The sequence below is a fragment of the Alosa sapidissima genome, chromosome 22 (assembly GCF_018492685.1).
Source record: "Alosa sapidissima isolate fAloSap1 chromosome 22, fAloSap1.pri, whole genome shotgun sequence".
Lineage (NCBI taxonomy): Eukaryota > Metazoa > Chordata > Actinopteri > Clupeiformes > Clupeidae > Alosa > Alosa sapidissima.
Genome location: NC_055978.1, coordinates 26,216,126 through 26,239,265, shown reverse-complemented (window position 1 = coordinate 26,239,265; position 23,140 = coordinate 26,216,126). Strand labels below are relative to the sequence as shown.

The window sequence follows — 23,140 nt, the reverse complement described above, 5'->3', positions numbered from 1 at the left end:
AGGGAAGAAGGTGGGTACCAATGATCTCCTTTCTGCCCCATACTGGCAGGAGAAATAATGGTGAAAGGGAGACATCTACTGGCATTCAGAGGTTTTACCCCTTGAATAATAAATGGCTGATAATAACATTACATTAAGCAGACACTTCTTGACCAAAGTGACTTACATATGTCAGCTATATTACAAGGGATCACATTGTCCCCGGAGCGGGGTTAAGTGCCTTGCTCAAGGGCACAACGGTGGAAGTTGGGAATTGAACCGACAACTTTCAGGCTACTGCACGCTAGCCCAACTCCTTAACCACTACACTACCACCGCCTCAATAACAGTCTCTCATAACAGTTTGTATGATATTCATAGAACCCAGTATGGAACTTAATACCAGCTCCCCAGAGGGTGACACAATATCTTGTATCCTTAGTTAGTCATCTCAACCACACCCTTTTATGGAAATAGTATCCCCTAATTTAAAAAGGCACCACAGTGTTCAGTGTTCACAGTCACTATTCATATTTCTGTATGTCTTATTTCCTTGTGAACATAATCCTATCCTGATTGTTTTGTATATTGTCTCAGATGACAGTGTTGCAGGCAAAGGTGCACTATTTGAAGTATCTCAGTGAGCTGAGATTGTACGGTGGAAGAATATTCAAATCTTTTCTCCTGGTAAGCACAGCTTTGTTGCTCTGTAAATGTTACTCCAGCTACAAGATATATCTGTGTACTATCTCCTCAACAGGCCCTCATTAATACACACTCTTTTTACAGCAAGGAGAGAAACAAACAGACGTCATCTTACTTGTGGGCCCAAGGTATGGCATCAGTCATGTCATCAATGTCAAGACCAATCTAGTGGCTCTTTTAGCGGACTTCAGCCATGTGAACAGAATCGAGATCCTCACCGAGGATGAGACCAATGTCCGGGTGGAGCTACATGTGCTGGACGTGAAGGTAATGTAGGAAGACACTAGCAAAACTGTTCTAAATAAAATGATACATCTGTCAGTGCAAGTTGGAAGCGTCTGATAGATATTGTTTGACTCAGAATTATGTCAAAAATATTTACGGTCTACTGTTAGCATTCTGATGTTAGGATTAATCATTTGAAAGCATGAGAAAAATAATAACTTATTCACATAATAATAATAATAATAATAATAATAATAATAATAATAATAATAATAATATTGTTTTGGTTCTCCAACAGCCCATCACATTGCTGATGGAGTCAAGTGATGCCATGAATCTGGCCTGCATGACAGCAGGTTACTATCGGCTGCTAGTGGATTCCAGACGGTCCATATTTAACATGGCTAATAGCAACAGCATGGGGGACATGGATAGTGAGTACTACAGTCATTTCCTGTGTATTAGCCGCATTGTGTATTAGCCCCAGGATAGTGTTTTATGCAAGTTAAAAAAACAAGACTATATTAAAACCATATTAACTGCCCCCGTGTATTCTAACCTAATAGCTGAAGAAATCAATGTATAAACCGTGGCTAATAGTTGGGAAATAATGCAGGTGCTCAAAATATCGCTATGGGTTAGTGTGGTGTGGTGTGGTGTGGTGTGGTGTAGTCCAGTCCACCGTACTTGCTGTTGCATCAGTACAGCATCAAAGATCTAAAAAGAGACAAAAGGAAAGGTCATTTTAAGTTTTGAAGTTAAAGTTAATAACAGTCAGATATTAAACAGAATCATCACATTTTACTTTTATGATCTATGTGGTTGTGTGATCCAAGGCTTTGCCTTTGCTGTTATATAGAATCATGGTATGAATCATGTATGGTATCGTGAGGTTACCCCGGATCATTAATGCCAAAACAAACCATTTACAACTACATGTCCTTGTGATGCCTACGTACATGTTGTCATCTATTCAAAGTAAAGACAAGGCAGCACTCAGAGGTGTACTGTAAGAAGGGATGCCACAGAACACAAGTAGCCTACACAAGTACCTTTCATCATCCCTAACTGGAATAGACAAAAAAATGACTACCTGGAAGTGCAAGCATTTTATATCTATTATGTAAGCAGTGCAGGAACTTAGCCTCAGGGGAAAGCAAACCTTTGAGCGTGCTTGTTGTGTTTCAGGTCAGGATCGCGGGCTGGAGTGGCCTTACAGCACTTCCTTCGGAGACCTGGAGGACCCCAGTGCTCAGGGCTACACCAGTGGTCAGGGCTACCCCAGCCAACCCTACCCCAGAGACTCGGAATCGGACTACCCAGAGACTACTATAGAGGAGAATAATCACGGCTCTCCCTTCCGAACGGAGGTTTTCCGGCCACCCCCGCCTCCTCCCTTGGAGAGGCCCGCGGGGGGGCGGAGAAGCCCCATCCCCCCACCACTGCCCCCTCCACGACAGAGGCCCCAAGACTCACCCCGCAACACAAAAGTCTCCTTCATTTTCGGCGACCCCGCTTTGGACTCGGTGAACCCTCAGAACATGGGCTACCAGCGGCTCATGGATGAGAGCCCCGAGATGGCCGACGGTGGTCGGTCGGCGTTCCTCCCGGCTGGCGCCGGCGGCCTCCGCGTGCCGGACGGCATGGTCTTCAAGAACGTGGTGTACAGCAACATCGGCGAGGGCAAGATCTTCGCCGGCCCCGAGGAGGGGCCCGAGGAGCCGCTCCTGCGCGACCTCTGCTACCCCGAGGCCGCGGACGACGTGGAGGACGAGGACGACGGCAGCTGCGAGGAGGACTCCACCGTCACCGGCGGCGAGGGAGAGGAGAGCGAGGCCGGGGCCCTGTCGCCGCCGCCCCCCCCCGGGAATCCCACCTTCCTGTCGCTCTCGGGCTCCAGCGACGACATCATCGACCTGACGTCACTTCCGCCCCCCGAGGGGGAGGACAACGAGGAGAGCGATGCGCTGCTAAGGACTCTCAACATGGCCATCGCCGCGCCACCTCACGGCTTCAGGGACAGTTCCGATGAGGAGGGGGCGGAGGGCAAGGGTCAGCCACAGGGCTCCTGTGAGAATGACGATATGCCAGTGTCTCTGATCGACGCCGTGCCCACACGCGGAGAGGGCAGCTCAGGCAAGAGGCTGGACCATGCGGTGGTCACCACCCTACAAGCACTGGAGGCATTGGCTGTGGCAGAGGAGCCGACACGGCCACCGAGACCCAACAGCAGTGCAGGTCCTCACACTTACCAAGTACACACACACACACACACACACACAAACACACACACACACACACACACACACACACACACACACACACACACACACACACACACACACACACAAACACACATCCTATTCCATGTGCATAATAGAGGTAACGATATGTAGATATTTACTCAAGATATAAGTGGTTGCTAGCACATTGCAATAGCATCCCAGACATGATAAATGAGTACAGACTAGAACATGGTGGTGGCTAGAATTAGAGAGCCAAATTGTAAATGAACAAAACAGGTTCTCAAGCTTCTCTTATGAGCATTGCGAATGCTAATTCATTAATCACCATCACTTGAATGAATACCCTGGACAGCGCTGCTACTATAAATACCTTAGCCCAGAACACCCACATTAATATTAGTCAGTCATGACATTTCCATAGGACTACACAACATTCATTTTATGGAGTTGCTCATGAACTAGAATATGACAATATAATGAATGATATCGTTAAAAGAATATTAATTGGACAAATATTGTATTGTCTGCAGTGGATATAAAATACATGAAAACATGGGTGGAAAGTGTAGTGCTAACGGAATGATTGATTCGGCTGTCCCTTGTTACCCCTCTACCTCATTAAGAGGACTCATTAGGGGATGTGCACAGGCGTTGTGCTGTTATTTCAGCCAACAATATTGTTTTGAATTGATAAATATTAGATAAAGTATCAGCCCTGAGCTGTTCTTACAAATTAAACGAACAAATGATACATTTTGATTGAACACATGTGTAGAGTTCCTGTATGTGTGAAGTCATGAGTTGTAGATGTTACCATTCCCCTCACAAAGTAGCATTTTATAGCTTTTTAACTGACATCTGATTTGTAATAAATGATTTGAAGCTTTGTATGTATAAATAAATCATTTCCATTAGTGAATAGTATCTCTGTTGGGCACTTTGCTAATAATAATCAGTCGTACATAAAAAAAAAACAAAGCTATATAATAATCAGCATTTTGGATCTTACGTGCAGGAAGTGCCATATCTCGAACGTTCAGCCCAGCATCCTCCTCTGATTCAGGCAATGAAACCAACTCGTCGGAGATGACTGAGAGCTCGGAGCAGGCGGCGGCCCACAAGCTCTCCGAGAGCCACATGCGCCTCCTGGTGGCCACCACCGAGGGCTACCAGCCGCTGCAGGAGGAGCAGACCGAGTTCCCGGTGTCGCCCTGCTCGCGGCCCGCACCCATCCCCAAGCCCCCGCGCAGTCCGCGCCACCGCCAGGCCGAGCCGCAGTCCGCCGCCGCCGCCGCAGTGCCTTCCCAGCCGACTCTACCTTCGGACGGCATCGAGATGGAGCCGGAGACCATGGAGGACAAATCCCTGAGCGACTACATGGCCAGGTCGCGTTCCAACACGCTGCTCAACTCGTGTGGGGGCAAGCGGCCCAGCTCCGGCGCAGGGCCGGGGAAGCAGCACAAGAAGAGCGCCTACGACCCCAACACGGGGAAGTTCAACACCTTCACGGCCCGAGAGAGCCGCAGGAGGGGTCAGTTTGACGTGGAGCGCACCTCGTTCTGCGAGATGATCCAGAGACAAGAGCCTCTGCCTGAGGAGGGCCTGCTGGCCAGCCAGAGACACAGTAGGCTAAGTATCCCCCACCTTGATCGAGTAGGTTCAAATGAGGTCAGAGAAGACTGCAATAGCAGTGGTGGCACTGACCACCAACAGAGCGCTCCGCTGGCCTCGCCGTCCAAAAAGCCTCGCGAGCCCTGCCAGCCGGACTTTGGCGGGGACGAGCAGCAGCAGCAGCACGCGCAGCTGCAGGCGGCGCCACAGCCGTCCAGGCCCGGCGTGGCGCGGCTCTGCGAGTACCACCTGGCCAAGCGCATCTCCACGCTGCAGAGCGAGGCCCAGCACTCGCTGCAGAGCTCGCAGTGCTCCTCGCTGGACGCGGGCGGCAGCACGGGCAGCAGCGTCTGCGCCACGCCCACCGACTCGCCGCTGGCCGCCGCCACCGACCCCCTGGGCCGGCAGCACGCGCTCTCGGAGTCGGCGCAGTCGCTGGTCCACTGCCTCCCGGGCGGCGGGATCTCCGCCAACCTGCACCCGCACGCCGACCCGGCCCTCCTGCGCAAGATGCTGCCCAACATCCACCCGCCCCCCGGCTCCGACCCGACCCTCAGCGGCCCGCGCGAGGGCACCCCGCGGAGCGCCAAGATCAAGGAGACCACAGGTACAGCTCGCAGGAGTAACCTTTTCAGTGATCTGCATGCAAAACCGGGCTGTGTTAAGAACCTAAACACCAAGGAGGGCAGTGAAGCCTATAGGCAGCTGATAAACTACCTGACAGTGAGCCAGATGCACCAAGGGGGCAAGCTGCAAAGCGCAGGCCTGGGGGGAGGCAGGAAGGACAGAAGGCATTTAGTGAATAACCCGCTGCTGCTCGACATGGTTAGGGGTAAGGGGAACACCATTGCCCGATGTCCCTGCATGCCACCCGCACCCTCACCTTATCTGAGCCCCAGCCTAGCACTCCCCACTGGTTTGGCCCCCACACAGGGCCCCCGCAGCCCCCGAATGTATCACTCAGCCACGCTGCCTGCTAAGCTGAAGAGGAGTCCTGACTTGCATGCTCAGAGACCCACTGCCAGCCTGGAGGTGAGCCACGGTGGCGGCGGGCGCCACGAGCGGAGGAGCTCGTTTTCCGGCCTGGAGGGCGAGCTCGAGCGGGGCGTCCACCCCGAGCGGCTCCTGTCTCTGGCTCAGAGGGACAGTGTCCGCGAGGGGGTGCCCTGCCGTTCGGCGTCGTCCAGGTCCCGCGGCGGCGGAGCTGCTGCTGCTGCTGCTGCTGCTGCTGCAGCTGCCGACGACTGGCTCAGGTCTGACTGGAGGACGAAGCATGCGGTCCACCAGGCCCCTAATGATTCTCTCTGTTTGTCTGCCACCCCCAGTGTAGCGCGCTCCGAGCAGTTCGCGCCCGGAGCGGGAGACCAGCTGCCTGTGCTTTACCCGCGGCAGGTCAAAGCCTGCCCCTCCCCTGCACCGCCCCCTCCACCTTCGCCTCCCCATCCTCCTCCTCCTCCACCACCACCTCCGCCTCCGCCGCCACATAACGCCAGGACCCTGATGGTCAATTCCAGCGTGCCAAAACAGGAGCTGCCGAATCCGCTCCGGCAAAACCACATCCAGGGCCAGGTGCCACTGCTGTACCAGTGCGACTCGTCGTCCATGAGCAGCCTGCGCCGGAGCCGCGAGCTCAGGAGGAGCACCAGCAACATCACCGCCGGCTCGGGGAGCGTCGAGACGCTTTTTGACCGGTCCAGAGGCTCCTCGGCCACCCGGTGCTCCCAGGCGCCCGTTCAACCAGTGGACCCCAAACTGCAGCAGCGCCGGCCCACCAAGAAGAGGCTGTCCAAGAGCTACTCGCAGGGCTCCATGTCCTCGCAGACCACCTGCTGGTCCAGCGGTGGCCGAGACAGCCGCAGGGCGTCCGTGATGCTTCCGCTGCAGAAGGACAGCAAGCACATGAAGGGATCCCAGAAGCTGGACGCCAGTCCCTGGAGGTGCCACGGTCCCTTCAGCTACTGCTTCTTCAAGAGAAAGAGCCAGACGGAGGAGGACGACACGGATGGAGATTCCTCCGGAAGGTTCCGGGGCGACCTGGACGAAGCGGGGCCCTCCCAGTACAACCCCAGCCCTGCCCTGGACACGGCGGGAGAGCAGCTCTACGGGGAGGTCCTGAACAACATGAGCTTTGGCGACCGGCTGGCCCGCATTAACGCTCTGAAAGACCGCATGTACTCCTACCCGGCCGGCTTCGCCGACGTGCGACGCGACTCTAGTGAGGTCATCGCGCTGGTGCGCTCCAGCGTCGGCCGGGGTGACCGGGGCGTGCCCCCGCTTCAGGCCCAGGAGCTGGCCCAGTACAAGCAGCTGCTGTCCATCGAGTCCAAAGAGCTGGGCCGCGCGTGCCGGCGCATGGCCCAGGCCCACGGCAGCCCCGAGGAGATGCTACTGGCCGTCACCTGCAGCTTCCAGGTGCTCTGCTGCCTGTCCGAGGCCTGCATGTGCCTGGTGAGGGGCCTCGGGGCCGCGGCCTCGCAGCAACAGCGCGAGGTGGTGGCCAAGGTGGACGAGGTGGTGATGAACTACATCTGCCTGCTACGCGCCGCCGAGGCCGCCTCCGGCTGTGCCCCTGGTGACCACAGCGTGAAGGCGCTGGCACGACACTCAAGCACCATGTCCGCCATCGCCAACACCCTAACTCGCTCACTGAAGACACTACTTAGCAAATAGTTGTTCAAAAACCTCCTTTTTGCGAGACTGGACCGTGTATAATCCTGACAGGACTGTCTTTGAAGAATCCACCGAATATGATGAGATGAGGGGGACTGCACACCTGTACACCTGTACTACGTCTCCAACCCAACTGGGCTGACTTCACGGCAGACTTCACAGCTTCAGCCTGAATTATACATTTTTAACTTGACTAGACAATTATGTGTCTTCATTTTGACTGGACTGCATGCCATTAGGCTAGACTGTTTTTAGGGTGACTGGAGTTCACATTTGTAGCCAGACTGAGCTATATCTGTCTTTAGTCCGGACTATCTGTAACTGCAAAGCCATACGTGGACCCAAGGGGTGATAACCCCTTTGAAATACATAAATGTAAACTGCTGTAATCATTCTTATTCTGTGCATATTTATTTTATATGTAAAAATTGTATATAGACATATATATGAATCTATAAATGCTATAGAAATTTAAGAAGACTAAAAGGGAAGATTATAGTACTAATCTATTCTTAATATCTTAAGCAAAATGCTGTAACATATTGGCAACTTGCGAGGAAATTAGGTCAAATGGCTTTACTGAGGAGCTTAAGTTCCACAGCTCAATATTTACTAGTGCTTCTTAATGCAATTTTACAGTAATGTAGTCTTTTTAACAGACATACAGATGCTATGACATGAAAATAGCTAAATTATTTAATGCAACAGATTATTTATGAAATTCCATAATATAACTTGTCATTGTCTATTGATTGTTTAATGATTTAATACTTTTCTAACTATTGTGTTTTATCTTTGCTTTTAAGAAATATTAGTCATGTGTCCCCATCACTTTATTAAAAACATTGCTGTGTTTATGCAAACATTTCACAGATCACATTGCCCACATTATAATTTGAATGTCTCGCACTTTACCACGGCAATCTTCTCAGCACTCCAATAAAAATATTTAAAGACTTAAACTTTGAAATACACTTTTTGTTAGTTTACAATCATACACCAAATCTCTCTAATTTAGTTCACCTATTCACCTATAACACCTATAAACAACTCCTCATAAAAAGTATGTTTAATAAGGAATATAATTGCCCAAAAGACTTTCCCAGAGTTTGTTAAATGAAGAAATGTAAACATGACAACAGATGTGGCTGTTGACTGACACACTACACAAACCCTGAGAACATTTTGAGAAAAGTTATCTGGTTGCCATGTTATCTGTCTGTTATGTCTAAAATCTGCCTAGATGCACATGGGAACCTTGGACTCTGGTAAGGCATCTCTCAGGTGTGTTTACAAACACAGTGAATTCCCAACTCAGGACAGTGCTTGCTCGGTTTTGTTAGGCAGGAAGACATGACATGGCCACACTCACAAAGCCTCCTCTGAGACTCTGTGCCTGGGCAAAGACTCAGCTGACTCCACACGCGCTACAAAATCAAGTTAAGGACTGCACTTCTGAAGATTGGTAGCTTGGACACTGCTACTGACCTGAACAGTGATGATTTTGTTGAGACCAATGTATTTAGTGGTATCTTAAAATATCTCCACAGTTTCACTAGAGAGGACAAAGGCAGCTTTACAAACTTTGGGAGAAATTAAATGAAGCCAGGCCAATGCTTGATTCTGTAACAGTGATTTCAAAAAGGGATCATTTTAGACTTAAGAAACAAATTCTACTCTTTAATCACACATAAAACTTCTTGGTCAAAACCATTTTGCCATAGTGTAGACATTATGATTGGGGGTATACACTGCAGGCAGAGAGCATGATGCAACTATTCCAAATAGCACATTTATACAATTGGACAGCCAGGGATGGGCAAAAATACAGCAAAATGTATTTTTTTAAATAAAATGTATCCTAATTGTGTCAAAATTAACTATAAAATACAGTAGCCACTCCATGTATCAAAATACTTTATTTTTGTATTTTCAAAATGTTAAATTTTTTTTTTTTTTTTTTTTAAAGAACTTCAAACTCATGGGCATGTCAAGGGCATGGATTGCATATGAACCACAGGGTCAAGTCCACTCATTAATACTTTGGGGCGACAAAATTGTCCCTACCAATATTTAGTGAACTCATTAATATTATTTTTGATGTGAAGTCTTATTCATTCAAACATGTCCTCATAAAGTGTACTTCACGAGGACAACCGGTTTATGTCCCTACCAAAGCTGAGAGCAAACCTATGCCCTTGGTGTGTGTGAGCAACCTACATGTTATGTAGCCTACTTATGGCAAAGTGTTTTGTTTTTCAGATTCTTCTTAAAACACATAAAAGTTTACCAAATATTGAATGATTTAGGGGGGGAAATATTTTTTGTCAAAAAATGACTTGTGCCCTTATTTTAGGAAGGTGACAATAAAATACGCAGCAATTTTCTTCAACCCAATAAAATACAAATTACAAAATACTATTTCGTAGGCCTATTTCAAATCTCATACCAGCTATATAGGCTACTTTGTTGTCAGCTATCTACTTTTGGACAGCTATGATAAGTAAGCCTATGCAGTTAAAGTGAACATCAAAAACACGTCCTGCTGAAAATGTTTTGATTTGTTGTTTTTAGATTTCACAGAGGTAACAGTAAATAAGTTTAGAAACAATTATGTATAACAGATAAGGTAATATTCCATTTGTTGCAAATGAACAGCATGTAAAATAAATAAAGGTCGATTTCAACCAGGGTCATTCTCTAAACCCAAAGTAATCTAATAGCCTTGAGGCTGAGCAACAGTCAATACGGCACAAGTGTGCTACAATGTGTTTGGCCCACACACAGTAAAAGAAAGGTTTGTCCAATGAGATACAAGCACTTCCGCCCAATTCTGTTTTCCCGTGCACCAGAATTTGTCTCACTTCCTTTTAACTTGTAGTCTGTCAGACACAGCTAGGATGCTTTAGCTCTAGCATTAGCCAATAAGTTTAACAACCTCCACTCACCGGAGAAGCATTTTGCTGTCTGCAAGCCCCATCAGCACATTTTCCACCAGCACATAAACAGTTTTGTGCACTTTGGAGATGCCGAATATTGTGCTTTTCAGCGGGAGCTCCCATCATGATCTGTCACAGCGAGTGGCAGACCGCCTTGGCTTGGAACTGGGCAAAGTAACCACAAAGAAATTCAGCAACCAAGAAACATGGTGAGTTTTTGCGCAGTGCTAGACTGCGAACCACAACTATCTAGATACTATGTTTTATCATTTTATTCAACCCTTGGTCTGCGTGCATCGAGCATATGCGCACTATGCTTGCCAAACTCGTTCCTACGGTACTCATGGCTAACGTGTGCAGCGTGCATAGGGTATGGTTCTTCTCCTACAACACATGTGCACCCCATGCATGCGAGTTGTTTTGGATAGTTTACTGGCGTGTGTGACTGAACTGGCATATAATATAGCGTTATATAATCATACAATTTGCATTCGATGTTCACATCGCATTTCAGTGTTTACACGCGATGCTCACGAGAATGATTAAGGAGCTAGCAAAGTTCGCTAGCTGCGTTATCCTTCTGTGGCTAGATGGTGTAGCCAGCTAACGTAACTATCGTTGGAGAATATCAGTTGTTTATGTTTGTAATGATGGCTGTTAATTCGTTATACCCAGCATAATTAACACGTTTCAGTATATCAGGGCAAGATTAAGGTACATTTTATTTCACTTTACGTTACCTCCTAACCAATCAAACTGAGCTCGATAACGTTTTTGAAGTAACGTTAACCCGATTATGTTCCAGAGGGTAACGTTATGCTATGATTAACGTTAAGCCGCTTCTGTCAGACTGGTGTGACGCTTACCTTTACCAGAACAGCTGGATTTCAATCTTGCTTGGCTTTTTACCTGAGGAATCTCAGCACGACCACTTTTTCTCATTTATGTAATTGTTGCTCACTCGCTGCTCCTTAATTGGCAAATGATAGACATGTCATGTTACAGGCTTTAACTTAACGTTGTTTGCGTTTTTGACCGATGTAACTTTCAGGTATGACTCCATCAGAAATGTAGTTTTACAGTATTTTAATCGTTAACGTGGTTTTAATTGCCTGTCCCTTGTGTCGTGTTTTCCCCGTGTGTTCAGGTTAGTACTTGTGCTATTAATAACTAAAATCAATACTTGCTCATAATAGATGTCACATGATTGCACCGCAGGCCTAACATTACGCATTCGGTGCTACAGGTCCTATGATCTGAAATGCTAGGTAGGCCTATTTATTAACGGAGAAGGTGACTGACCTACATTTTAATTTTTTTCCACGTCAGTAAATGTGACGCAATCGCCACTAACCTTTTAATGGGACAAACTGAGATTCTAAAGGTTATGAGTAGGCTACACACTTGACACTTCAGCCATATTCTCTTTAGTTGTTCTGCTGTTATGCAGGCAGGTGTGTTCATGTTGGGAAATGACCTTGAGTAGGCATTTGTTTACAGTTGTTGGTTCCCCTTCTATGGTCCCAGCCCTCAAAGGGTATGAAGGCACGATGGTCCAGTCAGGCAGACTTGCAGTAGTCTGCAGCTACTAAATACAAATCTTAACTGCAGTGATATCACAATTCCGTTGCAAAGCCACTTTCCCTTCTTCCTCTTGCCAAAAGTAAACCCCTGTCCATACACTCAAACTCCATGGCTATGGACCAGAAGTTTCTGCTCTGTGTGCATTTTATGCATTGTGACCTTGGTGCCAGAGCTGATCTCGGATCAAATATTGTGCGTGCGGCGGACGGCTCTCCAGGTCTCGTGCATCTCGTGCCTGTCCCTCACATGGGCTGTGCGGCTTGCCCAGATGCTCCTAATTCATTTGCGCCATGGGCCCCTCAGAATTGTCTAGAGGCTTGTCCAGAGGTCACATGAGCTTGATGACTACCAGATGACGAGGGGAATATCTGCTGAGAGGAATGTTTCACGTTAGCGTTACTTTTTCCCTCGAGACCAGAGATTCTTTTAGGTGTTCCCCCCCCCCCCCCTGCATTTGCTTGAACCATAGAGATTGTTGTCTGTTCTCACAGTTTCTGTTTTGTTGTTAATTCTTTAATTAGCTTTCTCAGGATGATATCAACTCTGTTTTGTAGCTTCCTAATCTTTAGTTTAACATCTGGATATAACAAATTAATTAAACACAATTTAATTACTTTAAATAACTCATTTAAAAATGAATGAATCCATTAAATCAAATGAAATTCAGATGCCTTCATGTGGTTCAATTGATTTTGAATGACCTGAGACTCAAATTTGAGTCTGAGCGGAGACTCAATTTACATAAGCTTACTCCCATGAGGGAATGGGAGCCCTCACTGTACATTTCTTATGTTAATACCCATACATACAGTAATATTAGCAGTTTGCCAGCTACTTGCCTAAATATGCTCACTTAGACATGCTAATAGACCAAAGGAGTACACATTTCTGATTTACTACTTATTTGCAGGGCAGATGTAAGCCCTCAATAAAGGGATCAATAAAGTATATCTATCTATCTAATATGTTAAAGGGCAGGGAATGGGTTTGGAACACTCAGCCGCCCTCTGTATTCTTATTTTAAAATTGGAACTGAGTTCAGTTGAAACTGAATATAGCATCACGTGGAATATGCAAAGATGGACTGTTTCAGAATCAGTAAAGTGCTTTTCTGGTGCAAATCATTGTTTTGGACAGTGTGGAGATTGGCGAGAGTGTCCGCGGGGAGGATGTGTACATCGTGCAGAGTGGTTGTGGGGAGATCAACGACAACCTCATGGAACTTCTCATCATGATCAACGCGTGCAAGATCGCCTCCTCGTCACGCGTCACTGCGGTCATCCCCTGCTTCCCCTACGCTCGACAGGACAAGAAAGACAAGGTAGCCTACCGCATTCATGCACCAAACAAACACCTTGAAATCACAATGTACTTACCATTTTCAAACCCTTAGTGACATCATCCGTGCTGACATGTAGAATGCATTGCTGCTTTAGTGTGAAAGCATAATCTATACATGGATTTCTATGCAACGTCACGAAAACTTGCGCGCGCAACTACGGGGCAGAAAGCACCATAGAACAGCATAGAGCAGTGCTCTCCATGAAAAGATTACAATGAGTTTTTGTGCTGAAAACCACACCAATCGAAATCACTATGGTTAGAGAATGTTCAGTAGCCCTAAAGGAATGCATGTCTTCGCTAAAAACTTCAAAGGACCATGTTGAATGTCAAATGAACGTCAAACTCTGAAATAAACTCTGAAATGAGATGTTGTCATTATTGAGACAGCAGAGGTATACTAACAATGCTGATTGTAGCTTACCGCAGCTGACTGGCTTATGTTTGTTGTGATAGACAATTTAGCAGTGTATGAAGCAGTGTACAATTTATACCTTTTAAAGTGTGTTTCAGTTCCGAGGCTAGTTGGAGAACAGAAGTGTGTAGAGCAACTGTGAGTTTTATAAAGCCTCCTCAAAGCACAAAGCAGTGTTTGTTTTGCAAGGAGATGAAATCAATCTTAAGCACAGTGATCTGTGGGGGGAGAATAAACAGTCTCCCACGTCCCATTGATCTCAATTGTCTATCTAGTCAGTCTGTGTACGGCAAGTTGGGAGATGCAGGATAACATGCTGGTTTATCAGGTTTCAAAAGGTCCCTTCTACATGCTGCGTCTCTGTAGCAGACGTTGAACAGTGGACTCAACCCACAAACGCAGTTAGGAGTACAGATTTCACAATAAATGGACGGATAGACAGATACTCAAACACTCAAATAATCACAAAATGTGCAGAGCACGGTTTTAGAGACCCACATCACTGCTGCGCTGAAATCATTTGACTGCAGACAACATTCATGCTTGTTTATTTAATTATGTAAATGGTGGCTTACATGAACGCTGTGAGTCGTGATGTTTTGTTGTTTTTAAAGCAGACATGTAAGCAGGGGTTTTTGAGGTCACCAGAGGACAAGCCCTGGGGTAGAACCTTTGTATTCTTTTTGGAGCTCTGTTGGCTAACCGAGGTATTGCATCATCAGGCACAGGTCAAGGTTTACAGTGAACAAGGTTTCATGAGTTAAACAGTTTCTCAGAGCACCGCTATATGTTCTACAAGTTTGTGTGTGTGTTCCACAGTGATGCACTTATATGTGTCCACATGTATTCTGCATTTCAATATATTTCTACCTATATGAAAATAAAGGTAGGAAATAAAAACCCCATGGATATACTGTGCAGGCATGCAAACTCCTCACCTTTTGGCGAAATTCGCCTTTTTCAATCCAGAATGAGTGACTTCCGTGGTTTGTGCAGATCCGATGAGAATTTTTTTTTTTTGGGGGGGGGGGGCGGCAACAACGTGAGCTGATTTTTATATTGTACAAACACCTGTTTTGAAACAGTGTGCCCTCCACGACACACCTAACTCCTCTCCCACCTCCCCCAACATTATTCAATTGTATGCACCATATTGCTGTGTAGCAAAGTAATGTTATACACTATTTGAAAGCTTGGACACTTGGAAATTCATACATGACAACCTTTTTAATGTACAATCTGTATAGTGCTTTACATTGTCAGATTAATCTTACTATGTCTCAATTAAATTGAATCAAAAATGCCCTCCTCCCCCTCCTCCTTTGGTGCTACCCTACCTTCTATCCATTGTTTTATCCAATATTAGTTGTGCAGATGTATAGTCCATCACCCCCACACCCATTGAACCAACAAAGAAAATGCAAAAATAGACTTTTGTGTAATTATTCCATATTTTGTGTAGTCATTCTATATAAGAACCTCTGAAATACAATCCAAATAGTCTACAAGAAACCACACAGTAAGGCTTTTATTGTCAGTATGCATTTTGGGTAACCAAAAGTCCTATGGGGAGTTTCCATAGGGCATTTTACAAAACACATGAGCACACCTTGGCAAATTATGGTCTAAATGGTCTATATTGATCATTTGCACACAGCTTCACAAGATCTGGTGCTAGGGCTCAGATGTGTTTCTAAGTCATAAAGTGACCTAGAGGGCTGAAATGGGTTCAGTTCAGAGATGCTTGTTATCCGGCAGACAGAAAAAGCAATATTCTAGCCTCTGTAGCTCTGTGCCAGTACTTTATACAGCTATTCTTTCCTACGAAACTACAGGGTCTGAGCTTTCTAAAGAGATCAAGCATTTGATGGTAGGCCAAAAGAGGTGGGATCAGTGTCCTCTGAAGTAGGCATAGTGCAATTCCGGGGGAAATAAGACAAAAAATGCCCGTTCCATAGGAAGTTAAAACATTTCAAATTGATTTTACAAATTAGTCTAGTCTACCCTATTTTATATAATAATGTTAGTCTGAAATAGTGTGTGTCTCAAGCAAGTTTATTTATTACCTGGTTTGGTATTCAAATATTCAAACTTATCCTTATTCTAATTTGGGCCATTTCATACTCCGTGGAAGCCTTGCACTATTGGCAATAATGTCATTTGCGCTTGTTTCGCTATGAAACGGCAAACGGCCATTTCCCCTCTTCGCGCGCCCTTCTCACCTTTTTCACCCCTGACCAGTTTGCGTGCCTGACTGTGCATATCCTTATGTGAAATGTTGAATGTCAGATTCGGAATCCTAGGCATTCAAGAAAGGATCCTAAATGATTGCCCTTTTATTACCTCACAGGGTAAACTATTATAGCTGTTTTTTTTATATAACAATGTGTTGTCGGCATTATGTTATGAAGGCAAGAATGATCTAATGCATTATTTCTAAAAAATAACCCCCCATCTATTGTGTCCTTTCTTAGAGTCGGGCTCCTATCTCGGCTAAGCTGGTGGCCAACATGCTGTCGGTGGCTGGAGCGGATCACATTATCACCATGGACCTTCACGCCTCACAGATACAGGTCAGTGTTTGGATGCTGAATGGTCAGAAGGTGGTGCTTTCATGTAACCTCTATGACGACACGTTAAGCACCCAAACTCTGTTTACATTTGGTTTTAAAATGCTTCCTGGGTGATTAAATAACATAGAGTACATTTGAGACAGAGACACAATGCTATTTACCTGTCTTATCACAAGTCTCCGAGCTTTACAGCTGGGACATTGCTGCCCACTCATGTTCAGATTTGTCATTGCCTTCGTCACTTTCACCAGAAGTGTCCTTGCCAGTAGGCATTAACATTAACACTACAAAAGACATGTGGTGAAATGTGTCCCAAGCCATCAAGGAAAATGATTTGAGTGATTTGGATTAAAAAGGTGCCTTGATGGTCATTTACACTTATATTTAGTGCTGTCCACTTGTGATCTGATGGGCCAACACACATTTTAAAACCAAGTGTTGCAGTGTCTTGAGACAAATTCACTGTGTTCTGAATAAGATTTTTGAGTTTTGGGTCGTTATGGTATTGATACCCCCAAATAGTTTTAACTGCAGAATTTTACTTAACTAAATCAGAATATACAGTAGAACCTGTTGCTAAATCTTGAAATAAAACCCTTTCTTGTCTCTTCTTAGGGTTTCTTTGATATTGCGGTGGACAACCTCTATGCTGAACCTGCAGTGCTCCAGTGGATCCGTGAGAATATTCCAGAATGGAAGAACTGTATCATTGTGTCACCTGACGCAGGGGGAGCAAAGAGGTAGGTCTCTAGAAGCACGTCTGTAGACATTTGTCTGGACCGGATCCCTTTTCAATAAAATTGAATGGATTTCACAAAAACGTAGTTCACAGTTCACACAAGGCTGTTATTTTCTCAAGGTCGAAGACAGTCAGTTGAAACTCTTTTGTATACTCGGGTAATAATGTAGCAAAGTGTCCACAGATAAGAGGGCACCTTGAGCTCGAGTGAAATGTGGTGAAATGTGTCGCAAGCATACAGATTTAGCCCCTCAATGGCTCTATTGTTAAATCCCTCTCCTGCACTCATTGTATCAAATGACATACTTTTGAGACTTAATTTGCGTCACAAGTGTTCTGCTTGTGACATGAGCAAATCTTTCTTCTTTTTAGAGAGGCTGTGTTTTCTCCTCTTTCTACCGCCTATGTGGTTTGAATTGCACTATTTCTCTCTCCTGTCTTGATGTCACTGATTCTCTTTTCTCCCATCTCAAGGGTGACCTCCATTGCCGACCGGTTGAATGTTGAGTTTGCACTCATCCACAAAGAGCGCAAAAAGGCAAACGAGGTGGACCGCATGGTCTTGGTGGGAGATGTGAAGGACCGTGTGGCCATCTTGGTGGACGACATGGCAGACACCTGCGGAACGATCTGCCATGCAGCCGACAAGTGAGCGTTATACCCGACTATAACCCAAACACAATTACCCCTGCGTCCACTGCAGAGAGTGCACTATTCAGGGGCTTTTCACACCGAGAATTATGGATAGATACCAAGCACCTGTAAAATGTCACCTATGATGTTCTTAAAGGTCTTTATATCTGTCAAAATAAGACTTTAATACAGTTCAAATGATTACCGTTTATGGTAGCATATTTAGGTGTATCCATATTCTCCAGGCCATTTATATTCTTAGAGCTCAAGTTGAACAGGTGGCTTTCCTAAAGGTTTCCTAAAGGTTTAAAGTTCACCATGTCTCTAAGTTTGAGCTTTTGACTTCCAATTGTGAAAATCCCGGTAGTCTCCATTTGTGGGTTAGTCTGTTCCAGTGTGAGCATGTAGAAGATCTCCACACGCCAGAGCAGGTCATTTAGGGACAACGGGAGTGGAGCTGGGGAGTGGACAGGCAGGTCACTTAAGAGGGGGAGTGGAGCTGTGAGCTGATCCTTTGCAGGCTGTTTACATAGCTCGCTAGTCCTAGCAGGTATAGCACGGTTTTGTAAACATTCTCCCTAAGAGTGGCTTTGGCATTGTCCTGTGTATAGATAGCCCTTTGTGATAAATGTCACTTCCCAGAAAGGACAGTCCGAGCTTATTTTTTCCTCCCAAGGCAGTCTTGTTATGGGAAATGTGGCACTGTAGGGATCACTCACTACATTGTTATTACCTACAGCAGTGGCCCCCAAACTTTTTCTTCCGAGGGCCAGCTCACTATGCCTGGCTGTAAGAGAGGGCCAGAGACTCGGAGTATATCAACCATAAATAGCTTAGTGCTGTGAACAACAGCAGTCTGCCTTAGTTGAATATTCCATTACATTTAATCATAGGCTACTGCAATTTAATACCATTGCTAGCTGTGTTTATGTTGCCACCATGCCATATCAGTGTAAAATGTAGCTCAAATGAAATAATACTAATAAAAAGACTCCGTTTCTTTGCATACATAGCTCAAGTTGTGAACAAGCAATATCCTACAAATAATTTAAAGTTATCAAACTATGACAGTTTTATGAAGGGCTGGCAAACACATCTGAAATGACCACGATTCTAACTTTCACTTACCTGATGAGAACTTTGAACTCTGTACATTTGAACGTGTGAATAAAAAATAGAAATAATTATCCCAGAAAGTCCCAGAAATATGACTTGAATAGAAGTTAGTTAGTTATTAACAAATAATTGATAAACGTTGAGAATACTTTGAGCACTGATGCAGTCAGCATAGGCCTCTTACATTGTTTGCAGGTAGGCCTACATATTTCATTCCGTTTTCGATGGCGAACGCGAAACAGCGCCAAAACAACCACTAGTGGGCAAAAGGAGTATTACATGTGTACTGTTAAGACTTGCCATAGAGAATTAATGGAGAAATTACGGAGGTTATAGTTTGACGATGTCGTACTTCTATGCAGGCCAGATGCTATATACCACGGACATGTTTTGGGGGGCCACCCAAAATGAGTTGGCGGGCCGTAGTTTGGGGACCACTGACCTACAGTGTGGTCAGTGTGTGTTGTTTTGGGATGGGTATTGGGGATGGGACCAGTGCTAAGGTGTTAAAGGTTTGGGACTGGTTAGTACATAAATATCGGTTAGCTTCTGGACCAACGGTGCTGCTATCGGTATTTATGTGAAGTTACAAGTGTCCTGCTTTTATTTTTATGTAGAGAAGTATCGATAAGAGTAACAATAAGAACTGGTATTTTAGCTGTATTGATATTGTATCACTAAAATGCCCACCCCTAGTTCTGAGAGATATGGTTATGCTTGTTGTACATGGCCTTAACACCAAAGGAGCAACTCTGGCCTTTTCTCAGATCTTACTAACCTCTCAATGTCAGTGATTTTTCTTCTGTTCTTGCTCGTCCCAAAACATATTCATTGTGAAATGTAGTAAGTGAATGACTCACTGTTGTTATTAGGACTCAGCGTGTGTTTTATTATGTGTGTGTTGCAAAGGTTGATCTCCGCTGGAGCAATAAAGGTGTATGCCATCCTCACGCATGGAATCTTCTCTGGTCCTGCCATCTCGCGCATCAACAATGCTCCCTTTGAGGCTGTAGTGGTCACCAACACCATCCCCCAGGAAGAGAAGATGAAGCAATGTCCGAAAATACAGGTACTGAATACACACACACACACACATAGGCATGATTGCATACTGCTGAGATCTGACACACACACACACAGACTCAGACTGGTATGACCACACAAGTATTAAGACCGTGTTGAAAGCAAACAAGCAATATTTATTGTGAAAGTGAATTGAACTTGACACAAACTTGAATCAAACAGAGGTCAGCCCAGAGAAATAGACTCCTTAGTGCTGGTTAGCCCTGTAGACTCACGACCGGCATTACTCAATTAGTTGCATACATGCAGATTCATGTGACCCAGGCACTAATAGGACGGGTGTGATGTCTGCTCCATCCTACTGCAGGTCATCGACATCTCCATGATCCTGGCTGAGGCCATCCGGCGGACCCACAATGGGGAGTCAGTATCCTATCTCTTCAGTCATGTGCCCCTGTGAAGTGCTCACTCCCGGGCAAGGCTTTTTGCACCTCTCGTCCCCGCCAGCCAGTCAATGCTCTGCTCCTGCCACACACGCACACACACACACACACACACGCACACACACACACACACACGCACACACACACACACACACAACCATGCCCTTGTGAGGCCACCAGCAAGTGGTTGCAAGTCATTTCTACATTCCTTTTGTCATTCCCCCCACAATGCAGAGCACCACCTGGACAATCTGTGTTTTTCTTTTTTGTTTAATTTATGTATACATTATGTTTTTTTTTCACTGGCCCAGAGATCTTGTAGTTGCCTTTACCAAAGATCTTGTTGCCTAACCATTTCTTTTTGTTTTGTTTCTTTTGCCTCATTTGCATTTTTTGAAAACTACAAATGAAGCTCTTGTCATCCGTTGTCTGCACAGTTGTAGTTTATTAACTGCGCCTCCTGATGATGTGATGTTGACTGTGATGGTCCCCTGTGTTGCACCATTTGTTCCTTTCTTGTAAGTCTTAATGGGTACACTAGTGAGGTATTCCAGTTAATCTGTGGACCTCTTCACGATCTGGAATAAATTCCCTCAGACACTGGGAAAGGCCATGTGTCCCATGCTTTAAGCCAGTAGTTGACTTTTTTCCATCCACACTTCCAGTGTCTTATGGTAGTGGCTTATGCAAGGTCAATGGTTTCAAACTCACTCTTCAATTATGATGTTATAGCTGGTTGTAGCAATCAGAACAGTGTTAACACATTATCTCCTTTTGTGCTATGATCCATTGTAGCCATAGTCTTGATTTCCTGATGGAATTCTGTAATGTACTGATTGACATAGAGTTTAAATACCCATGTTTTTTTTTTGTTTTTTTTTATTCCTGCCATATGTATTGTTTGTTTTGGGCACCCTTGTCAATAGATGAGAAATGTGTCCGGCTTAAAAATCAGTTGACCTGTAACTCATTCCCATGCACATACTGACACTGGTAACATACCTGACCTCGTTCTTTGAAATCACCCCATGTGATCATTTCATTGTTGCACCTTAACACAAATGTATAGTCACCCCACCCCCCAGCCTGTTTCTGGCGCCATGTAAAGGCACTTTTGTTGACTCTGATGCCCAGTCGGCCTTGTCTTCCCCCATCCTGCTGTGCTGCACATGACTCTATCTAGCCTTACTGCTCATTCATTGGGATTTATAGATTTACCAAATAGGTACAAGTCAGCCAACTATGCCTTTGTGTCCTGAGGGTGTACCCTTGTACCACCGTTGAATATGTAATGCGACAGAAATTATGCTGATCAGTAGTATACCATGGACGTTAATCTTGACCTTTATTAAAAAACCCCAGATGTACAATTCTAGGGGAAGGCTGGGTATCACTGTCTTTCAAAGGAAGTGCACAAGACCTTTGACTGTTATGAATAGTCAAGTGTTGACTAGCAAAAACCTCAAACCAAAATGACACCTCCTAGGTTTACTAAATCCGCTCTGTTATGATTGCATGTTCGCTTTGCCCTTGAATCGATCCTGAAAACCCCAACTCTCACTTTGAGCTCTTTTGTGGAGGTCTAATTGGATCATCCATATTTACACTCCTAGGGCTGGTCTCTGACTATTTGAATATTTAAGTTTTTCCATTGACAAAAAGGTTGTACTCTAGGACTAGACTTAATTAATTTACAGGAAACCGGCTCCTAGTTGCTCAAAGTAAAACGGCCTCTTGAGCAGTTAACCCTGAAACTTTTCCTTTAGTTCACACTGCAGCAGCAAACTTTGTTCCCTTGGGGAATGGCACCACACACACACACACACACACACACACACACACACCTTGACACCTTTTGGACCAGTATATAGAGTTCACCTCTTTAAAATGACCTCTACCCCTGACCCTAATACAGGGGTTGTATTGCTTTATCTCTGTCAATCTGTAATGACCATTCCAAATGTTTGAGTCTTTTTAGACTCTTGTCCACTAGTGTTGAACACTCGGACATCAACTGAAGTCCAACGAGAGTCACAGAGAGGCTGTTGTAACAGGCAGTTCATTAGATCATTATCCTCTTGTAAAGATTATTTTTGTGTATTGGGCTCAACAGCTGGGGGGAGAGCATGCAGAAATTAGTGATGGGCAATTGAAGCTTTGGTGAACCACTAAACCACAGTAGTGTGAAGCTAAGCAACACTAATGAAAAAATCCAATATGGCTGCCACATGTAGATTTTTTTCAACATAAAAGTCCTTACCCAAACCAGTATATGTAACCAAAAATATTGGTTTGCTAAGGACTTTTATGTTGAAAAATGTATGTGTCGCGGCCATCTTTTTGCTTTTCAGCTTGTGTCGCTAGGTTCACACTGCTGTGGTTCAGTGGTAGCCTAAAAATCTAGACGGCCCCTAGTTCAGTGGTTCACCAAAGCTTCATTTGCCCATCACTAGCGGAAATACAGTTACCATATTTTTATGCGGTTAGTGTTCTTTATCTGACAATGAAATAAAGTGCTGTCGGTGACTTACAAGATATGGGTGGTTTAAAATTAATTCAGCAAATATGCATGGGTCCCCAGTGGAGAGTTATTGCTTTTACTATGTTTAACAGCAAGCAACAAAATGCATGAAGCTGAACAGTGTTTCATCTAATGAGGGTAGTTAATTTGCAGATTGTCCCATGTTTTAGATATTGTTTCTTTAATAAAACACCACATCACTTGTCATGGCTATCAAGTTCTTATACACACAATTTTTTGAAGTGAGTGAAACAATCCAACAGAACTGATTAGGTAAATATTCTGTATAAGAATCATATGAAGTAGTATAAATAAAGTGGTCATGGTGTTATGGTTAGCTGACACCAAATGTCTGGTAAAAATGAGTGTGGTCATTT

The 23,140-nt window shown here is 45.0% G+C and overlaps 2 protein-coding genes across 3 annotated transcripts in view; both read left to right on the top strand.

Moving 5' to 3' along the window:
- The window catches only part of LOC121697774 (FERM and PDZ domain-containing protein 4-like), a 45,812-nt gene extending 37,449 nt beyond the window's left edge, over positions 1-8,363 (top strand). For both annotated transcript variants that reach the window (XM_042079464.1, XM_042079463.1), the window contains 6 exons: positions 1-10; positions 577-666; positions 769-951; positions 1,208-1,343; positions 2,098-3,147; positions 4,171-8,363. The exon at positions 1-10 is cut by the window's left edge and continues 117 nt beyond it. In XM_042079464.1, the coding sequence (XP_041935398.1) occupies positions 1-10; positions 577-666; positions 769-951; positions 1,208-1,343; positions 2,098-3,147; positions 4,171-7,436 (4,735 nt within the window). In that variant the 3' untranslated portion in view covers positions 7,437-8,363. The remainder of the gene's footprint in view (positions 11-576; positions 667-768; positions 952-1,207; positions 1,344-2,097; positions 3,148-4,170) is intronic.
- Positions 8,364-10,301: 1,938 nt separating this feature from the next.
- On the top strand, positions 10,302-22,968 carry LOC121697229 (ribose-phosphate pyrophosphokinase 2). The gene is made up of 7 exons (XM_042078649.1): positions 10,302-10,584; positions 13,097-13,280; positions 16,190-16,288; positions 16,904-17,028; positions 17,502-17,675; positions 19,686-19,845; positions 20,167-22,968. The coding sequence occupies exons 1-7, from the start codon at positions 10,463-10,465 to the stop codon at positions 20,257-20,259; spliced, it is 957 nt and encodes a 318-aa protein (XP_041934583.1). The 5' UTR covers positions 10,302-10,462; the 3' UTR covers positions 20,260-22,968.
- The last annotated feature ends 172 nt before the right edge of the window (positions 22,969-23,140 follow it).